General features: G+C 41.7%; 2 protein-coding genes across 2 annotated transcripts in view; one reads left to right on the plus strand and one right to left on the minus strand.

The window, feature by feature from the left end:
• LOC307266657 (arf-GAP with dual PH domain-containing protein 1) overlaps positions 1-12,897 on the minus strand; it is a 25,044-nt gene extending 12,147 nt beyond the window's left edge. The window contains exons 1-3 of the mRNA XM_080048730.1: positions 12,533-12,897; positions 4,013-4,140; positions 792-883 (exon numbers count right to left, since the gene is read on the minus strand). Of these exons, the coding sequence (XP_079904856.1) occupies positions 792-883; positions 4,013-4,140; positions 12,533-12,626 (314 nt within the window). The 5' untranslated portion in view covers positions 12,627-12,897. The remainder of the gene's footprint in view (positions 1-791; positions 884-4,012; positions 4,141-12,532) is intronic.
• A 1,111-nt stretch (positions 12,898-14,008) lies between these two features.
• On the plus strand, positions 14,009-15,774 carry cox19 (cytochrome c oxidase assembly factor COX19). The gene is made up of 3 exons (XM_080049504.1): positions 14,009-14,184; positions 14,891-15,002; positions 15,558-15,774. The coding sequence occupies exons 1-3, from the start codon at positions 14,103-14,105 to the stop codon at positions 15,649-15,651; spliced, it is 288 nt and encodes a 95-aa protein (XP_079905630.1). The 5' UTR covers positions 14,009-14,102; the 3' UTR covers positions 15,652-15,774.
• Positions 15,775-20,652: the final 4,878 nt, after the last annotated feature.

A 20,652-nucleotide genomic window follows, 5' to 3' on the forward strand; every position in this document is an offset into this window, starting at 1 on the left:
CAAAGGGGGCCCCACGTAGCCCGTTTACAGAGCCTCAGCTGTGGATTAACACTGGTTAACACACATAGGGCCAGTTTCACAGACATGGATTTAGCCTAGTCCTGGATTTAATGGAATTTTGAATGGAGATTGTCCATTGAAAGTACAATTTAGTCCAGAACTAGGCTTAATCCATGTTTGTGAAACCGCACCATAGTGAATTAGGAGTAGAAAATGTACTGATTTTGACAAAAATTGATTTTGTCAACAAGCATTCTCCAGAATCACTGACTCCACCTTTACTATCAACATTGAATCCATTCTATTGATTAATCTTCTCATTTACACTTGTACACCTTTCATCCATGTATGTCAACATGTCGTCTATGAAAAAGGCACAGGAGCAGCCTACTGTTGCCAGCTAGCTCATGTTGGCAATAGCAACAAAATAGGACACTGTTGTCTGTTTCTTTGCTATTTACAGTGTAGGAAAAAGTTGTCAAAATATAAGTGACCTTCCAAGTCGCCTTTGGCATTTTGTTCATTAAAGGTCATATAACACATTGACACACAAACACTAACCTTTTAAGTGATACTGGTGCCATTATAGAGACTGAAAAACTATTAACAAAACATGCCAAAAAGGAGATACCACTGTGAGGTATCTGTTGCTTAACATATTGTACACTTGTCTGTGCTCAGAAACAATACTAGCACAGTGAGTCAGCACAGCTTGCCTATTAGCTAAACAAGTCAACTCCTCCAGTATATGTGTGTTCTGAAAATCAAAAGTGTAAGACGAGTATACTTACTTGCAGTCAGTGTGTGTTGGTCTGTAGTAGAAAGCGGGGACCTTCTGCTGGTATTTGGCCTTGGCTGCATTGTTTCCCATAGCAGACATTAACTGAAAAGCAGACAGGACAACACAACACCGGTCATCGAAATGCTATTCAAAGATTTACTGCAATAGGATATTCGGTGATGGTCCGGAGTGAATGGGATGCCAGATACATTTTTATCTCACAGCATATTTAACCAGTTATTAACCGTCATCTGTTCCAATCTTACAGCATATATTTTTTTTATGACAAAGAATATTTCTGATTGTGCATTGATGACTAAACTGCAATAGGAAAAAGAAAATAACATTCATCTTTAAATGAGCTAAGAAAGAGAGAATCTTAAGTAGCCTATGAAAGACGCTGACACTAAGGCCTCTCCTGCGTTGCCGTGGTGTTAATAGTCCAAATGTCTCCATCCACTGCATTGGGATGTGTGTATGTGCCATCCGCCCTTGTTCGCCTCAGCCCATTGAGCACTTCATTCACGGATAATCCCTGAGCCCAATCCAGCTGGCTGAATCCCTCCACACGTCCCTCCTATCCTTTGAGGGGCTCCAGAAAGGATTCAGGCGCTCTTAAACGTTTTATTGTGAAGGTCACTATAGCTGCAGGTGAAAAGCTGTTCCAAATTCAAACCTCTGAAGCAAGTCATGGAAATTAAAATGCGACAGATCTAATGAATTTTTTTATGATTTTCAAAATATCTATGGTGGGGCGTAAAGAACATGAAAGCAATTCTCCAAAGCCAAAGTTAAAGGTTGAGTCAGTAATTCTGGATAATGCTTGTTGCCAAAAAGAATATCTCTTCACAGTCTGCTACCTGTGCGTAGTGTGTGTGTGTGTGTGTGTGTGTGTGTGTGTGTGTGTGTGTGCATGCCGTCGTGCGTGCGTGTGTGTGTGCGTGTGCAGCGTAAATACACAGCCATAAGCTCTGTAAACGGGCATGTTGCATAACATTTAGTTACAGTTCAATAAATTAACCAAAACACCACAGACAATGAGGTCATCGGGAGGAACTTTTAGTGACGCTATTAACTGTGAATCAACCAACCCCGAATAATTACCACCGTGGGACAAATTTGTGGCACCTCTTTTAAACCCAAGACGTTAATTTACTATCGGGTAATAGCTAGGTGTGGCTGATAACTATAAAGATCAACAATAAACTCTCGGCATCTCAAATTCTCCCTCCTAAAACACCACCGATGCAGCAGTTACATAGTGCGAGACTCAACACAGACATCACAAAAACCCTCAATACCCTTTTAATTCCCTGTGCTGCGATTAAACCAAATCATCCAATCATCCAATGCTCTCTGTCAAATCCCCCCATTACATCTCAATTATAATTGTCCCCCCACACCTCCAACCCCTTTTCAAGTCCTTTGTGTCACCCAGGGGTTGGTGTGGTGTGTTAAAGCGCTGGCATGAACCACTTCAGGGGACAACGTTCTCTCTTAAAGAGTCATGCAAAAGCCTGAGTTTTTGACAGGTCTTCCCAAATGGCAACCTTCTCAGGAATATGTATTTTATTGTGCAAAGAACTCGTATTTCTTGAAAAAAAAAACAGCTCGGTCTCCTTTCACAAATACACACACACACGCACGCACGCACGCACGCACGCACGCACACACACACACACACACACACACACACACACACACACACACACACACAGGAGCAAAGCTTAGATAGCCTGGCTAGTGGCTAATGGAATGATGCCGTATCGATTCCATGTTAGGAAATTCTCTCAGAGGTCAGAAGTCAGGGTCAGATGTAGATCAAGGCTCACGAGCGGAGGAGGATTCATTGTCTCTGGCGAGGACTAAAGACGTCTAGAGGTTCCAGTCACTTTCCCTTTTAATTTCTTCTTCAATTTAAGAAGCTTGATTAGCATGAATGTAATAAAACGATAATGCATAATAATACATTTAATAAAAACAATAGTACCTATCAAGATTAAAGTTGATGTTATCATATTAATAACATTAATCAAATGAAGTAATTCAAATAAGATACTTTGCAGAAAAGTCTAAATAAGTTCAAGGCTAAATTTGCATGTGTAAGTTTGTGTGGGTGCATCTTCATGTGCGTGTTTGACTGTGGTTGTGTGTGTGTGTGTGTGTGTGTGTGTGTGTGTGTGTGTGTGTGTGGTTGTGTTTGTTTAGGGTTTTTTATATCACTATGTCAGTATCACAATGTGGTCAGGTTTTTTTATATCACTATACATAATATATATCTCTGAAAAGCTTCTTCAGCCTCATCATGTTGATAAGACAATGACAATGCCATTTCCATAGCGACATGAAATAATGGTTCAGTTTGTTTGTATTGAGTTACCAGGGCTCCATACTTAAACATGTTGTTTGTCTGTTTCACTCAATGGGCATACTTGTGTTGCACATACTGGGATTGGCTCACAATAAGTATGCAGACTTAAACAACACATTTATTCTTAAAGGAACAGTTTACCATTAGCCTAACATAGATCCACTTGTATTCATTTAATTGAATGAGGGGGTTGAAAACAGTCACTTCCCGGAGTCTCTACTGGTTGCCTGGAAACTGGTCTCAACCAAGAAAACAGTCTGTCACATAACGCGCTGCAAAAACCACATGTTGCTTTTAAACTTTAGAGTTAATGATAACCTGACTGGTGCTGATAGGAGAGATACATAGTTTAAATCAACGTCATGCCATGGTAATAGGCCTACTTGTTCCCCATATCATCATCTGATTAAATTTACATATTACAGCACAGCAACATGTACACCTCAGCAGCAGTTTCTGCAGATCACTGTTGCAGCTGCTGTAGGCCTATAATATTATTTCCTCTATCCGACCATCCCCCCCGAAACATGTCCATAAACAGAGTGGAAAAAGTAGCCTCATGGCAATTTAGGACCGCTGATTTTATGCTGATTAAGTTGGCGCAGTTAATACAAATCTGAATTGGAAAGCTTGTACTGGCAACAAAAGATGAAAAGATTGTCTCAAATGTTGACATATCCATTCCACCTTTGGGATGAGGCGGGTAAGGGGATAGCAGTCAAATATCGAATTGCAGCAGTCCACTAACAGACGTGGAAAGTGCTTTGTCATTTGGAGTGTGTAGCCTACTTGTTTTCTGTAAATATATTCAAATCAAGCAAGGACTATGTACGATGTATGCTTGATGCGACTGCCCTTACCTCCACATCGCTGGCCTCCCACGTGTCCTGGACAGACTTGACCCGGCTGATGTGTGGGATGCTCCGGTGGAGGAGAGAGCAGGCCTGGCAAACAAACACACCCAGAGTCAGCGACGCCCAGTCTGGCTCTGCAGAAGAGAGAGAGAGAGAGAGGGCGAAAGAGGGGGAAATGGAATTGGTAGATCATGGATATAGTGGTGGTGGCGAATGGAAGAGAGATACCAAAAAAAGAGAGGGAGGGGGGGGGGAAATATTACCATTAAAGCGCTGCAACAAAGAGAGAAGATCAGCCCAAGGTTCAGGCTATAAATACTGAAAGTGCTGACGCCGGCGCTGTTAAGGGGGTAATGGGAGCAAAGTAAATGAGGCAAATATTACAAGGGGACTCTGGTCGAGTGGGTCCACGCTCATAAAAGGAGAGCAGGGCAGCAGAATGGCATTTTGGGTAAATCCTATTTGGCTTAGCAAGAGGAAAACAGACCGCCCAAGATCTGATCAAAACTCAGCAGAGGTAGTAATCAGGTTAGTTACATCACCAGACTCCAAAATACACACGCACGCACACACACACACACACACACACACACACACACACACACACACACACACACACACCTATGCATCATCATGAGACAGTCTACATTCTGCTTATTGCCTACAGGTGTATTTGATTTACTATACATTTTTTCCCTTTCTGGTTTGTGACACAGCACCCATGGGTGTTCGATGAAGGTACATTTGAGTCAGAGTATCACACGCTACTGTCCGTGCAAACAAAATAGTCAAAGTCAGCAGACGTGGTAATCATCTGATTTGTGTAAATGAAGGCCCATTAGATAACCTACAAGTGAGATAGACAAGTGACAGGAAATCCCGGTGAAAATACAAGGGAACAGTAGAAATGTGATGGTCATTTTTCCCAAAGATATACAAATTTAAAGAACAAACCAGATAATCTTACTAAAACAGACACATTGAGAAAATACTGCAATATAATTCAAAATGGTGCTAGGTTGGGAAAGGATGATACGATACGCATCACAATACATAGTTCACTGAACATATATAAAAGAGCTGAAATACAATTTGCTGAGTATGTTGTTATTGATAAGTCAGAGGACAAATTGAGTCAAAACAATACAATTCAAAACTATAATTCAAATTCAAAACCTGGCCATTCGAGGCAACTAGCCATACCACCACAACTACTTGAATTTATTTATTTTTCAAAATATTAATTTTTAGACATGACTATAATATACAGTTATCACCAAAATGAATATCACAATATATTCCCTATATCGATTTTTTTTGCCCAGCCCTTCTTAAAACACCACAGTCTGCACAGCATGCCATTTAGAATGTCATTTTACATTACACCTTATCACATTTTTCTGATCTGATTTCAGTCATGTGCTTCCTTTAGATAACAGGCAGGAGATCTGTGCACACCAGTCAAAGCTGCTGCACCATCCAAACAGCAATCTGCCGAACAGCAACATCAGTTACCAAGCATACGAAGGGGAATACGCACCAACTCTTTATGAATAAACAAGATTTGACTCAAGCAACACTGTCAACAGTTCTGTAACAGTAACACTGCTGTCTGTTTATCCCTTTACAATAAGATCAGGAGAACATTCAAATCCCCGACCCCAAAGTTTCGCCGTTCCACAAGTATATATTTCTGACTTTCCAAGCTGTGTGTGTATTTTCTCAAAGATGTCTGCTGTTACAACTCCAACATGATGAATTATTGAGTTGACTCCAAAACCACAAACCGAATACAACTTGAAGTCTATAGTTTTAAGCTGAGTGTCCGTCCATCTGTCTCACAATGGAACACCTGCCAATTAAGGTTCCCTGCTTTGCCAAGTCCGCTCGCCAATTTTTCTTTGCAATAGTAGTTGTCGCATCGCCAATGACTAAAACAAGCACAGATTTAAGTCTACTGAACTGTACTAGATATGGCCGTAGGGTGCGATCTTATTCGCTCCATGAAGGTGCCCCATGGGAACGGTTGGCCCTGGGAAATTTGGTAGAATTGATGATTTTCTGCTTATAACAGTATTGAGTCGTAACCTTTATGACGAAGATAAGCACCTTGACAGTTGAGAAACAAAGCCACAATCAAACGTAAAACCAATCTCTGGCATTTCAGCAGACATAACCTGAAAAGCAGGCTGTGCCAGTGCATCAGCCAAGCCTTATTATTGATGTTGGTATACGTGTGTGTGTGTGTGTGTGTGTGTGTGCGTGTGTGTGTGTGTGTGGGAATTGCACAATTTATTCGTACATGTGTTAACTTGAATCATGTATGCGTGGCCACAGACGACTGGGAGTACCATGTTCTCAACAGGCAAAACACTCAGCAGCCAGCACACTCTCTTAACCTCCCTCCTCTTTCTCTCTCTCTCTCTCTCTGCGCAAGGAGACCCTCAGCACAGCGCACGGTGTGAATACACACATGCACGCACAGCGAAAAAAGCCGTCGTACTCAAGGGAATAGTGTAAGGGCCAATGGCGGGAGAGGGGGGCGGGGGGTGAGGGAGAAAGGGCAAAAAAAAGACTATTCTTGCCCTTTTTCTGTCCTCTTGGGATGGCGGAAAGCATAGATGAGATGATGTATTCCCTCTAGGACGGCGCTGGCATATGCAATAATCCCCCTTCGATTTTCCTCTTTCAACCCCATGACGAGTGGGCAATATTTTTGATAAACGTCGACTCGTCTTTTAATCGTTCTGGATTGTGATCAAGCACACGCTGATGTGAAGAAATCGAACCTCTTATCTGCTCCATGTCTTTTTTTTTTGGCCAGCAATTCACACATAATTACACACACCCACCCACGCACACACGCACGCACACACACACACACACACACACACACACACACACACACACACACACACACACACACACACACACACACACACACACACACACACACACACACACACGCACACACACACACACACACACACACACATGACCAGTCATCCAGCAGTGAGGTCATCGCTGTCTGAGTCAGGCCTTGCTGAGAGGCAGACAAGCACTCATGTAGATTGCAGCCACCACATCACTAACGTTACACACACACACACACACACGCACATACACACACACACACATACAATATCACATACATGAACACACACAGGGCTTTCCCTCTCTGCACACTGTACAGAGAAGGTGTTTCTCCACAGCATTACTGTGGAGAAACACCTTCTCTGCATATGCACAGGCGTAGGGAACAAAGGTGGAGAGCTCCCGATGAAGTGTGGCTCCCCCTGTTTGAGGCGTGTTTGGTAAAAGTATAACGCTACACTCCAGCCCCCATCTCCCAGGACTCGCTGAGTTAGTGACTGGGCTCATTCGGTAGAGAGACAACGATAGCTTTTCATTGGACTAAACAAAGCCTAAGAAATAAATCCCTGTGGCGTCGTTACTACGGGGAAAAAATGTGTGGGAAGCACTTCATATGCATCTGCAACGGTTCATTTGTAATGTCTGGACGTATGCACAGTCTGTCAGGGGCTTTGTCACAGTGGGCGGGGTTAATAACCAGACAGTGGGGCCGCCGCAGGTCTTGACCCCTCATGACTCAGCTAAAACCCTCCCAGGCAAGAGTACAACGCTTTAATGCCTGCAGATTTGACATGACTTTATATTCCCCTTGACCCTGGCTTTGTCAAATGTCACAGACACCCACGGTTTCCTTTATTTCTAATGGCTGGCTGTCGGACAGAATGTTTTTGCAAGAGCTGAACCATTAATGTAGTTGTTTACACAATAGGGATTCCACTTGAATCTGTTGAATAATTGTATTAGTGTTAAGCTGCAATGTGCTGCCGTTATACTACTTGCTACCACAAAGAGAGATAGGTTATCATGATTATGTAAGGTTCTCACAATTTCTCCTCATTGATTCCCTGTGTGCCATGATGACACAGGGATGACGAAATTAGAGCATCCCCCTTTCAAATACAAAACCGAGTATCGCAATATGCACGGCATGGCAATGCATCGTGACATATATTGTGACCCATGGATGGTGTTCGGTAAATGGTTAAGTTATTGCCAAAACCAGTGAACCATGGACATATTATAAGATGAACCACAATATAAACCAATTTTGGGAGTGCTTCAAGATCCGACCATCATTCAAGTGTAGCCTTTGTCATGCAAGAGAGACGATTAAAAAAACACAATGTTCAGTTATTATGTTGACATTTAAAATGGCTTGATTGACTCACAACATCAACTCATGGCACTGAATAACATGAAAGAAAAGCTCTCCACCTTCAAATGTCCGGTAGCTGTCACATTGATATTGCCAAACACTGATAGCAACTCATGCTGGGCAAGACATTACATATCGACTAGAATTCCTGGTGCCGACTAACTGTAGTAAGGCAGCTTAAACGACGAGTCATGTGCATCCCTACTTTTCTCTCTTGAAACAACATTTGGACAGAAATGAGTGGGCTGCCGTTGGAGAACCAAATCACCTTCCATCTCATCATGTTTCCTGCTTGTTGTGCCACCTTCCTCACACCTTAGAGGACAACCCAGACTTTGACAGGGACAAGCAATAAGTTGTCAGTGTGTCCTCAGTGAAGGGCAGAACCCCAGGGCTGCTGCAAACCCCTGCTGTATACCAGCTTCAAAACTCAGCCTGATTCGAGCACACCAGCAGAGAATAGATAGAGGGAGGGAGGAAGGGAGGGAGGGAGGGGGTGAAAAAGGCAAAGGTAAGGAAGGGCAGTGCAACAATGACTTAGCATTAAAATGCACCGGGAGTGTGTTGCTATACTTGCGTGTTGTATCTTCCGACCAATTACTGTGGGGCTTTCTGCCTGCATAGATAGTGCATATGGTATCAGCGATGGGGAGATAAAGACAGGGGCGTGAGAGAGGACAAGCAGGTCGCCACTGATGATGTGATAAGTCTGTGTGTACTCTGTCAGCCTGAAGATTCCCATACAATAGAGGGGTTTCATGTGATGTGATTCAGCAGCCAGACTGGAGGTCCTCATTGCTTAGTTTCTGCTTTTTTTTCTCCTGGCTTAGCACAACTGGTTCTCTTCTGTACTGCTTTTGACTACAAAATAAAAAATGTTACCTGGGTGATTTTGTGCTTGGATGCTGTCACCCTGTTAGCTCTAGCAGTCTTCTGGTAGACTGGTAGAAATTGAATATTAGCATGTTTTAATCATTGTAGAATTGTAAAATAGTGGGTGTCCTGGGGAACTGCACCTGAAGAAGAGGTACTATAGAATAAATGACTAAATACATTCTTCACCTCATCACTTGATTATTGTGAAAAGACTAGTGGCAGTGCTAGATGATTTCATCTTTAGTACTTGTTGTCCTTGAAGGCCACCGTAGCTTCTTTAGATTCTCCAAAAGGGAGGGCTTAGCGAAGGATTGTTTCAATCTAGAACTTTCTCCACTAGATCATGCCAGAATACTCCTATATTACACACTATACTTTTAAGTAACAATAATTAATAGGTTATAAGCTGTTGAAGATAACTCAACTATCCTCCTTGGGGCCTCTGAAGTTACCTTAGCTTTCGCCTCCTCCAGTACAATACATGTTTTCTGTGTCTGCTCTGCTAGCTTGAGATGATTTGTGGTGTTTTGAGCTGTAATGAAACTGTAATGCATTTTCCTCAGAAAGCCACTATGGGATGACATCGTGTCCCCCGTCTGGGTGGGAGCCGCCGAGCTGGCATCAATAATTCACATCTTGACCATTATGAGACATGAATTATGAGCCTGGGAATGCCTTACTCGATGTAGCGTAAGGGGCATTGTTCATCCAAGAAGCCAGCCTGCTCTGCAGAAGTTTCACCAGTCGAGCCCAGTGTTCGGACGCAACAATGGTTTGTGGGGGTAAGCAGCTGTGATACCCAAAGTAAAACTGTTGAACGCTGAGCAGTTAGTCTGTTGCATTTGAAGTGCGTCGCTCAAGGGAATCTCAGCTCTTGTTGAGGGGGGAGGGGGGGGGGGGGGGGGGGGGGGTACGTGAGTTACTTTACTACTGTGATCAATCAGTCACACCGCAATTACCGGCCTGTCAGACAATTTCAGCAACTGCTGCACAACTCATAACATCTGTCCCCACCGTTGCTTCACCGGGACAACAATTCAATGAAGTGATGATAGCAAAGGTGAAAGTGCCACACACAACAACAACAACAACAACAACAACAACAACCTCTGGAAAATCCAGAGCAAATGTTTACCCTAGGCACTGAGGATTGTTTGCGGAACAGCTTAGAGAATCAAACAATTGTATCCCAAGGGTCATCTAAGGCTATTTGAGTATCACTCAATAAGCCAATTTCCCACTAACGAGACTAAAGAGTGTGTTGCTGCCTTTGAAAGGCTGTACTTAGACACGGTGGTGCTTTGCGCTGAAACCTAGTAGGGTAACAGGAGTGTCATTAGTTGTGTTTGGTCACAAACGCCAGCAAAGTGTCAGACAATTAAACTGTGAACCTGATGATGATGAAGCTATAGGAAACATTTAGGGATCACCACCGCAGCTGAACAGAACACCTGTACCGCAATCTCACAGTGTCATTGAAATCCATCCGACCGTGGTGGAGACAGCTTGCCTAACATTTTTTAAGATACATCCTCTGGGAACCGGGAATTCCTGTACAAAACGTTGTGACAATTCACCACATAGTAGATAACACCCTTTGGTCAAAAAATGAAATCCCTCTGCAAGTTTCCCCTTATTATAAAAGGTTTCTGTTATTTTCTATAGAGAGAGTGCCTGTATTGGCTCCAAAAGCTGCTGCCCAATCTGCTATGGCCGGTCAGTCCTCATTAGAAGCCGTAACCAGGAAGAGAGTGCATGCTCTAGGGCAGGCTCGGCTCCAAACGCTGGGCAATGGGCCCTGCTGGAGCCTCCGTGGCCAGACTCTCACTGGTCTGTTGCCATTTCAGTGAGAAGAAAAGGTGGTGGATGGGTGGTGGTGGTGGTGGTGGTGGTGGAGGGAGGGGGGGTTTGAAGGGGCAATTCATGGGAAGAAGAGGGTAGAGAGAGAGAATGGAGGGATGGAGAAAGGGATGAGGCTGCTTAAATCGAAGAAAATAAACGTGTGAAAGGAAAAAAAATATACACACACCGGTGATTACTGAGCAGGGTGCTAACAGGGGAGAACATGACGACACAACACTGCAACACACACACACACACACACACACACACACACTTACACTCTCACACCTTGCCAACAGTGGACTAGGTTTACATTGACCAAGTGTGGACCTATATATCTGGTTAATACAAATAGAATATAACATTTACTTTTTAAGATATTTTGTAATAATATAACTTCAAATAAGCTTTTTTTTAGAAAAAAGAGATATCCTTATAGATATCCTTTAGCGATATCTACATATCCAATGCATTCACTTCAGCAGTGGAGCTGTCTGTGCCTGTTGTTTCACCCAATAAGAGGTTGCCTACTGCACATACTTCCTTTGTTTCTTTCAAAAATGGATCGTAAAACCTAACTTTATCTTTAACATAATTCAATATTTCACTGTGATAAAATATTATGAATCTACTGTTATCATGGCCACTCATTGCGGATAAATAATGTACCTACAAATAGGAAGTAACTTGCTGCATGCACTAATATCAAGGACTGCAGTGTAAGCAGCAACATTGACTTAATGTTACATTGTAATAATTAATTACACCACAACAGTCATTTTTGCTTACACACACACACACACACACACACACACACACACACACACACACACACATGCACACACACACACACATGCACACACACGCACGCACGCACACACACACACACACACACACACACACACACACGAATAAATGTGGAGGGGATAGATTTTGACATGCCTTTGTGCACCCTCCTCACCACACTGAGGAGTGTTATGTGTTTATAGCTCAGACCAGAGTCCATAGTCCAGTGCAGTTAGACCTTATTACACCTGTAAGAGAAGCCTAATCCTTTACGTTAAAGATACAGATGGGATCTCTTTGTGATTGTGACTATCATGGCTTTTATGTAGATTTAAACAATGGAGCCTTAACTAGGCTTTAACAAGGTCTCATGCTGTTATACATGTGTTGTTGTGATGAACATAATTCCTTAAACACACACACACACACACACACACACACACACACACACACACACACACACACACACACACACACACACACACACACATCCCGAAACAGGTGTGATAACCTATGCAAATGCCTGACAGCCTTACTGCAATATACTCCATTATAGTTGTGTCACCTTGTCTTTTCCCTTTACATAAATTAAAACATTTGGCTACATACCATAAATTGATGCTGGTGCAGGTGCATACAAATGTACCAGGATGCAGGAAAAGTGTTTAACGCTCAAAATCTGCAGGGGAGATATGTGTCTCCCCCGAAACGAAACCTTCCTCCATCCCCCTCCATGGTCTGGAGGGAGATGGAGGGCTGCCTGCCTCTCTTACCTGGATTGCCGCAGTCCGCGCACATTTCGTTGGCCGGACTCGCCAGCACGTCCTGCAGGAGCCGGTTGTTGTTGCCCTCCGGTTCCAGCGCCATGCTGAGTTTAAATCCGTCCGTCCAGCCCTCACCGTGCAGCGGGTAGGAGCCTCATGCGCAAGAACATCCGAAGCTGGAGTCCCGCACACACAGGCAATACAATCACACACAAGCACACACACAGGCTGTCCTCCGATCACCTGTCACCACCAGCGAGATATGAAGCGGAGAAGAAAATACTGGGCGAGACTGAACGATCCGAGTGCTTGTGTGTCTGTGTGTGTGTGTGTGTCTCTCTCTCTCTCTCTCTCTCTCTCTCTCTCTCTCTCTCTCTCTCTCTCTCTCTCTCTCTCTCTCTCTCTCTCTCTCTCTGATATCTCTATTACCGACGTGTCTCACTGACTGCACAATAATAAAGCCTATAGCATAGGTTAAACATCACTTCCTCCCTCTGCTGTCTGTCTGCCTGTCTGGCTTCACCCCCCCCCCCCCCCCCCCCCTGCATTCTGTCTTATGTCTTATGAAAGTGAGACATCCAGCGGTGGACTACCAGAACACGTTTTAATTGAACAACTCAATTAGACACTGCAGGTGAAAAGGGTCAAATCTTGCAATATGCAGTCAACTGGATGTACAGTACATTTTAAGGAATTTTGATGTGCAGGCTGATTATGGATATATTTAAGAGTTATTGGTTCAGAGTTTTTAGTCCAGAGTTCGTGGGGGCAATGGGAGGAGGGTTAGCATCATTGTATGCTGTATGGGAAAGTTGATTGGCAATAACTGGCATTAAGAAGGGAAAGTCACTGCATTCTATTTATGCATAGGGCACTTCTTGGCAATATTCCTGGGTATCCCACTTGTCTTTTTTGAAAAAAAACTAAAGATCAATCACACTCACTACTAGGTCCCAAGGCTATTTGGATCTTGAAAAGTATTATGACAGAACTGGTATAAATTCTTTTTTTTTTAGCATTAGGCTAAAGTGTGTATCATATTATACAGTAGTATATTATAGGCCGCTATAAATTGTGCATTTTCTCGGTTTATAGAATAATAACAGGTTATCTTTATGGTATTGTAAAATTGGGCCATATTTATTAGGCTTTCCTCCCCCTATTTAATTATTATTTATTTATTTAACTAATGTAGGCCTATCTGTTTTTATATTTTATAAAGCTATTCATTCATAAATAATACAACCCGGTTGAACATGTCCATAATCTGTAGCCTATATATAGGCTACATATTATGGACATGTTCAACCGGGTTGTAACCAACTCTTTTATATATAAACTCTTTTATATATAAAAGAGTTGGTTACTTTATAAATGATTTTGGATTTAATCGAAAATCTGATCGATCATCAATGCATCGATTGCTCATGTCTGTCTCCTGAAAACAACAACGTCATATTCACGCGACCACGGGGTCACGTCGTACGGTTGCTGTACGGTTGTTGTTTAGTGCGGTTTTGAAGCGTATATTACAGTTTTTTAAACAGCACCGGAGCGATTAACAATCACAGAAACAAACATGTCTACTGCTATGAACTTCGGCACCAAGAGTTTCAAACCTCGGGCTCCGGACAAAGGCTCGTTCCCTCTGGATCATTTTGGTGAGACAGCAGCTGCGGCTCTGCATTCTACTCACTCTGAGCTCATTCCCTCTTACTATGCGTCACCCACTATAAAACCACTTTAGTAAAAGTACAACAGTAGGCCTATCTGTTTTGAAAAGTATTTGAACATAGGGAGTATTTAGCTGGTATGGAATGTAGGCTTTAAAGATACAGTATAGGGCACAAGTTCTCCGAAACATGCACTTTCACACACCACCTTGTTGTGTTGACAGCAGCAGCCTGAATTAAAATAGGACAAGTTATGGTCCTGTTGCAAACAAACTGCTCTACTCACTACACTACGCATCATTCCAATGTATTCCCACGTCAGGGAAGTTGCAGAAGTAGGCCTATCACATCATGTACACTGTAGTTATCAGAGGTTTGTAGACATATTGCTGGAAGTATCTCCGGTCCACACTTACTCATCACCACTGGGTGATAACTTCATATTCCCAATTAAATGTGACCTATTCTCAAGTTGGCTCTCTGTTTCCAAACCCAAACACTCATGGTAGCCACAATTGACGTAGGCTATGTCCTTGTCCAAATTGTGAGTGGTGAACCGTTACCGAAATAAGATAATGCTAAGTTTTATCTACTAGTGTTGCTGTTATATTATGTATACTCTTTTAAGTATTTTAAATGACAAATTCAAAAATAACAAATATTAGTATGAATCTTCCTTTTCGTATTGTTTCAGGAGAATGTAAAGCCTTCAAGGACACGTTTATGAAATGCCTGAGAGACAACAGCTTTGACAACTCACAGTGCCGCCTGCAGTCCAAAGAATACCTGGAATGCCGCATGGAGAAGTAAGCAGGGTACCAGGCAGGGTCTTTAAAGTATTTTTTAAAAAAGGCATTGAATTTAATGTTCTCACAGTAAAGGCCTTAAAAAGTATTGAATTTCGCTGCAAAGTATTGAACTTACTTTACAAAAGGTATGAAAACATTTGAATGACCTTTTAAATACTTGGAGAGGGTTCGTTATGTTACGTGAGAAATAAGCACTTTTTCATTTTGTTATTGAGATTATACACATACTTCACAAAGCTATTGTTACAGCATATCAATGTGAGTATATATACATGTGAGTTTGTTATAAATGTTCTTTATTAAAAGTACCTTTTAAAATGCGTCAGAATGCATTGACCTTGGCATTACATTACATTTAAAGTGACAGTACAAAGGTAGTTCAAAAAGTCTTGAATTTAACTTGGGAGATACCTGGCTGGTACCTTGAGGAAAAAAAAGCCGCATTCAAAATACATTATCATAATCCTTATACTTGGTTAATGTTGTTCTACTCTGCTATTCATCATCTGAACTGGATCAATTCTTTGTTTTATGTGTGTCTTTCTTTGTCAGTCAGCTGATGGCCAAGGAGCCTCTGGAGAAACTGGGATTCAAGGACCTGATGGACCCTCCTCCCGTCCAGGCAGACGCACACACCAAACCCTGACAATACACACAAGTCCCATCAAAAAGCAAAAGCTGCTGTTAAGAGTGAAACTGAGAAGAGTGCAAGAGGGCACTGTGTGGCCACACCCTGCGTTCCAATACCCATACTTCCCTGCTATTTAGTATGGTAGAAAAAAAGAATTAGGATGTCCCAATTCTTGTGGTCAGATTTAGTATGCTAGTAGACATGCTTTATTTCTACTACATCCGACCGAGATTTTTATTGTTGAAAACAGCATGCGATTTGGGCCTCCTGGGGAAATTACGTCACATCGACGGAGCTTTCATATGAAAACAATCAGGGAAGCAATGGATATAAAAGCAAGATCAAGGCGCAATTTTATTATGAAAATTAAATAAGTAAAAGTACGTCCCAATTGTATGCCTACTCCATACTAACCAGATTATTTTTTATGGTCAAATTTAGTATGTAGAATAGAAAGAGTATGTGATTTGGAATGCAGGGAATGTTTGAGGTGACAAACTACATTTTTTTATCAACCCCTTTGTGTACATAAGATTAAAAGGTATAATATATGGAGATGCTGTGTTGGCATATCAATAAATCTTTTTTTATATATAAGCAAAACCTTGTGTGTAGATTAATTTTATTCTGGAAACTTAACAGTAAACATACATTTATTTTGTCTTATTTTGAAGGATTGAAAAATAATGTTTTAGCATTAAATGTGTCTTATGGCGCTACCTGCTGGCCAATTACTGTTATTGATGGATACAGTCAGTGATACGGTATTAGTGATATTTGACTTTTATACTTAGCATTTATATTTCTAAAAATTCCCTCACTCTTGCTTTCCCATTTAGCCTCTGGTGCTGACCTCATATGATATACCAAGGCCAAACAGAGTGAATAACAGCAGGCGCTGAAATACAAATTTACCAAAAATTATTCAACGGCATTATCCCATTCGTTTTTTCCTTATGATACAGTCTCATATGATTTGAATCAGTTGTGTTGAATATGACAAAGGCTTTTGATGTGGGTAAAAGGTAGGCCGAGAGGGGCCTTTGATCCCACAACATGAACCAGAAGGAGACGGCGTGCAAGGGAGACTCGGAGGATAGTAGTTCTTGTCTCATCAGAAGGTTTTTTATTGAACAGGTTGCCATCAGGTCACAAGTTACAATGAGGAGACATAGCTTCCAATATCATCAATACAGATGTTAACCTATACATCACAAAGATAGGCTCTCAGATCTTAACTATGATTCTTAGTAGATGGTATGACATCAACTGGAAGTGAACCGAAAGAACCATGCCCTCACACCTACTGAAAGACATTCAATATAATATCTCATGAACTGACAACATTAAAACCATTGGTTTGTTTGATCAGGGCTTGAGCATCTCCCCTAATACGCTGTAAATACTGCCTTGGGCCATCCAGCTCCATGTTGCACTTATCAGGATGATTCCTACTCCCGTCTTTGGTCATAAAAAAATGTGGCCTTTCCTGTTCGACGTGGAACCTGTATTTGCTGGTCAGTTGGTTAAGTTCTTGCTGGTACAGATCGACAGCAGCGATTGCTCTGAATTCATCTCCGTTCTCCAGACGAGCCTGGTGGATCAGCATTTGGGTGTGGAAAGCGGCTCCATTCACCCAGTGATTGACAGCTCTCCGTGACATGTGTCCATCTACAAGTATGGAGTTCTGCATTGGAACAAAGTTGACACAGAAGGGAATATAGATTATAATCTTCCATAGTGCAAAATACCCACTTCCGTATGACTATTTATCACATATTGCAATATAGTGTTTTTTTTTCATCTCAAAGACTTTAAAGGTTTATAGTGCCTTTCCTTTATTTAAAAAAAAAGATTATACTCCGTGTCATCAAACTATCAACTGGAATATTTTCATTAATTGTGTTTGGAAACAATATTTATTAATTCACCCATATGCAGTCTATAATGTCAATTCTTGTTTTGAAAATGTTACATAGGGGATTTTTAATTTTAAATTTGATTCCTACATCACCCTACGCTGGAAGGAAGCCAAAATGTATTTTATTTTTATTTATTTATGATGAAGTGTACTGACACAAATGAACTGTGGTTGGATACCTTGAGCCGTGTGAGTTGGGCGCTCAGCAAGACCTCTATCCTCCTGGTGTCCTCTAGCTGAAGCTGTGGTTGTCTCAGGTTGATGGTCAGACGCTTTATGTACTCGTTCATCAGGTCTCGGATCTCGGAGGCTTTCTCTTCAGCAAAAACCCTGCGCAGCATGTCTTCAGTACTTGTCTGTTGTTTACCAAAGATCAGCTCCAGTAGCATGGAGATGACCAGGGCCCCGAGTCCTACAGCATTAGGAACCACAGCAAGACCCCCAAGGGCAGATCCCAGCTTCTCTGTATAATCGGGCAACTTATTGACATCCACCGCAGCAAGTTGACGCTGCAGCTCGGCTGTGGAGTCCAACCCCGAAAACTGCACCAGGGAGCTGTCTACGAGGATCTCATTAGGACGATAGACAAGATAGAAAAATGGTCCTGTTTCTTGAAAAATAACACACTGATTACCTATAGATTGTTGTCCTCCCATCCTGCTGGCTCTGCTGTACAGTATGCAGGAGCTGCTGATCCTTGTAAACTTTTCCAACCGTCACAACAGAGGATGACCAAGTGAATGGAAAGGCATAAAAGCAAGCGGGTTTATTAACCTTTGCATGAACAAATAGTCATCATGGACTTTAGAGACAAATATTTGTATGTGGCCGAGGTAGTAGTTCAGGGAATGTTGGTTCTTTTAATCGAGCTGGATCATTTGGACTCATTTAAAAGAGACGGTTTGGCTCTTTGCGTAACAGCAACTTTTTGGAATAAAAAAAGTATCAGTCTTTCAAGAACAATGTTTTCTGTGTGATTTTAAATGCATTTGGTTTAAGCACAGCTGTTTTAACCTTAGTTAATAAAACAGTGATGTCCAAACACACAAGAACCCCTGGCTTTAGACCCAAGATAAAGATGTGTGTGTGTGTGTGTGTGTGTGTGTGTGTGTGTGTGTGTGTGTGTGTGTGTGTGTGTGTGTGTGTGTGTGTGTGTGTGTGTGTGTGTGTGTGTGTGTGTGTGTGTCTGATACATATCTAATATCAGCAATAGTCTACTTGTAGAGAGAAACCGTGTTCCTGTTCTGCTGTGTTGATGTGTTTGAAACTAACACCTGTTGTTGGTGCAATCTCTTAGAGGTCATTATATGATCTGTGATCTTCTAATCAAACAGTATACGGAGCTTTCTATCAACTTGAAATGTGTTGAAATCCTACACATTTTTTTTTTACATGACATGGTGATGTTACTCGATCGATAAACGTCTTCATTGTTATCATTCGATCATTCTTTTTGTGCCTTAACACATGCTGGTTCACACTCAATGTAGTGTGCTCAGTTGCCCTTAAAATAAGCTACTAGTTACAAGTAGAGTCAAAGCCTCACTTGCTTTGTTCAGTGAGGAGTGCCATAACCAGGCAAGTTTTGAGACAGCAGCTGGAGGACTGTTTTCCTCAGGACAGATGTGCCCTGGTTAATATTAAAAACACGTGCGGACGGGAACTTAAAATGGTCCAATCTCACTTCTTACTTGAGTGTTCCACGTGCTCCTGGGCCAGAATAGAGTTAACATAGTGTTGCACATAGCTGATTTGGTTGGATACATATGAGAATAAGTAATACAATAAAACATGTCTAGATGTATTTATGAACAGGAAAACATGATAAAATCTATTTTCCTTGTATCTGTAAACTGTGGGAAAGAGCAGCTGCTCCACTAGCCCGCGAAGGAGCAGATATTCGGCAGGGGGACATCTGTTTCTTCATTTGATGGGCACTCAAATATAATATCCAGTATATCAAAAAAGCTTTATCCATTGATGTTTAATACAACTTTAAAACCACTTGTGCCTAAACTATGAATGTATCATAGGAAAACATTCTAACTTTGGAGAAAAAAAAATCAGGCTAGCTGTTTTGGTCTGTTGCCCTTCTTATGCAATGCTAGTCTAAGCCTCACATTTATCCTACAAGCATGCAAGCGTGCTGGAGCAGACCTCAAGTCCCCTGGAAGTTTATTCCAGAGCTTGGGTGCATAGCAACTGAAGGCTGCCTCTCCCTGTCTAGTCCTTTCTCTGGGGACTTTCAATAGCCCAGTCCCAGACGATCTGAGAGCTCTGACTGGTTCATAAGGGATCAGCAGGTCAGACATGTACTTTGGTCCTAAACTATTTAGGGCTTTGTAAACTAACATAAGTATTTTGAAATCAATTCTCTGTTTGACAGGAAGCCTTCAGAACTGGGGTGGTGTGATCCACTTTTTTGGTCCTAGTGAGGACTCGAGCAGCAGCGTTCTGAATTAGCTGAAGCTGTCTGATTGATTTTTTAGGAAGGCCTGCAAGGACACTGTTACAGTAGTCAAGTCTACTAAAAATAAACGCATGGACAAGTTTTTCCTAATCCTGCCGAGACATTAGCCCTTTCATTCTTGAAATTTTTTATGGTGGAAGTAGGCTGACTTGGTAATTGATTTAATATGTTTTTGGAAATTCAAGTCTGAATCTATCACTACTCCAAGATTTCTGGCTTGGTGTGTGCTTTCTAACATAACAGATTTAAGCTGTGCACTGACTTTTAATTGTTCATCTTTGGCACCAAAGACAATAACTTCAGTTTTTTCTTTGTTCAATTGAAGAAAATGTTGGCACATCCAGTCATTGATTTGTTCAATGCACTTACTTAGTGCTTGAATCGGACTATAGTCTCCTGGTGATATGGTTATGTAAATTTGTGTGTCGTCTGCATAATTATGGTAACATAATTTGTTGTTGTTCATAATCTGAGCTAGCGGGAGCATGTATATGTTAAACAACATCATATAGCAGACTATTCCTTTAAAGTTTGATCAACTGTTTTTATTATTAAACAATGTCAACATATTGTTAGAGTTGTGTGCAATATAATACAGTATATGCTGTAAAACAACAGTGGCATA

Source organism: Ammodytes marinus, assembly GCF_949987685.1.
Source record: "Ammodytes marinus genome assembly, chromosome: 20".
NCBI classification, from domain to species: domain Eukaryota; kingdom Metazoa; phylum Chordata; class Actinopteri; order Uranoscopiformes; family Ammodytidae; genus Ammodytes; species Ammodytes marinus.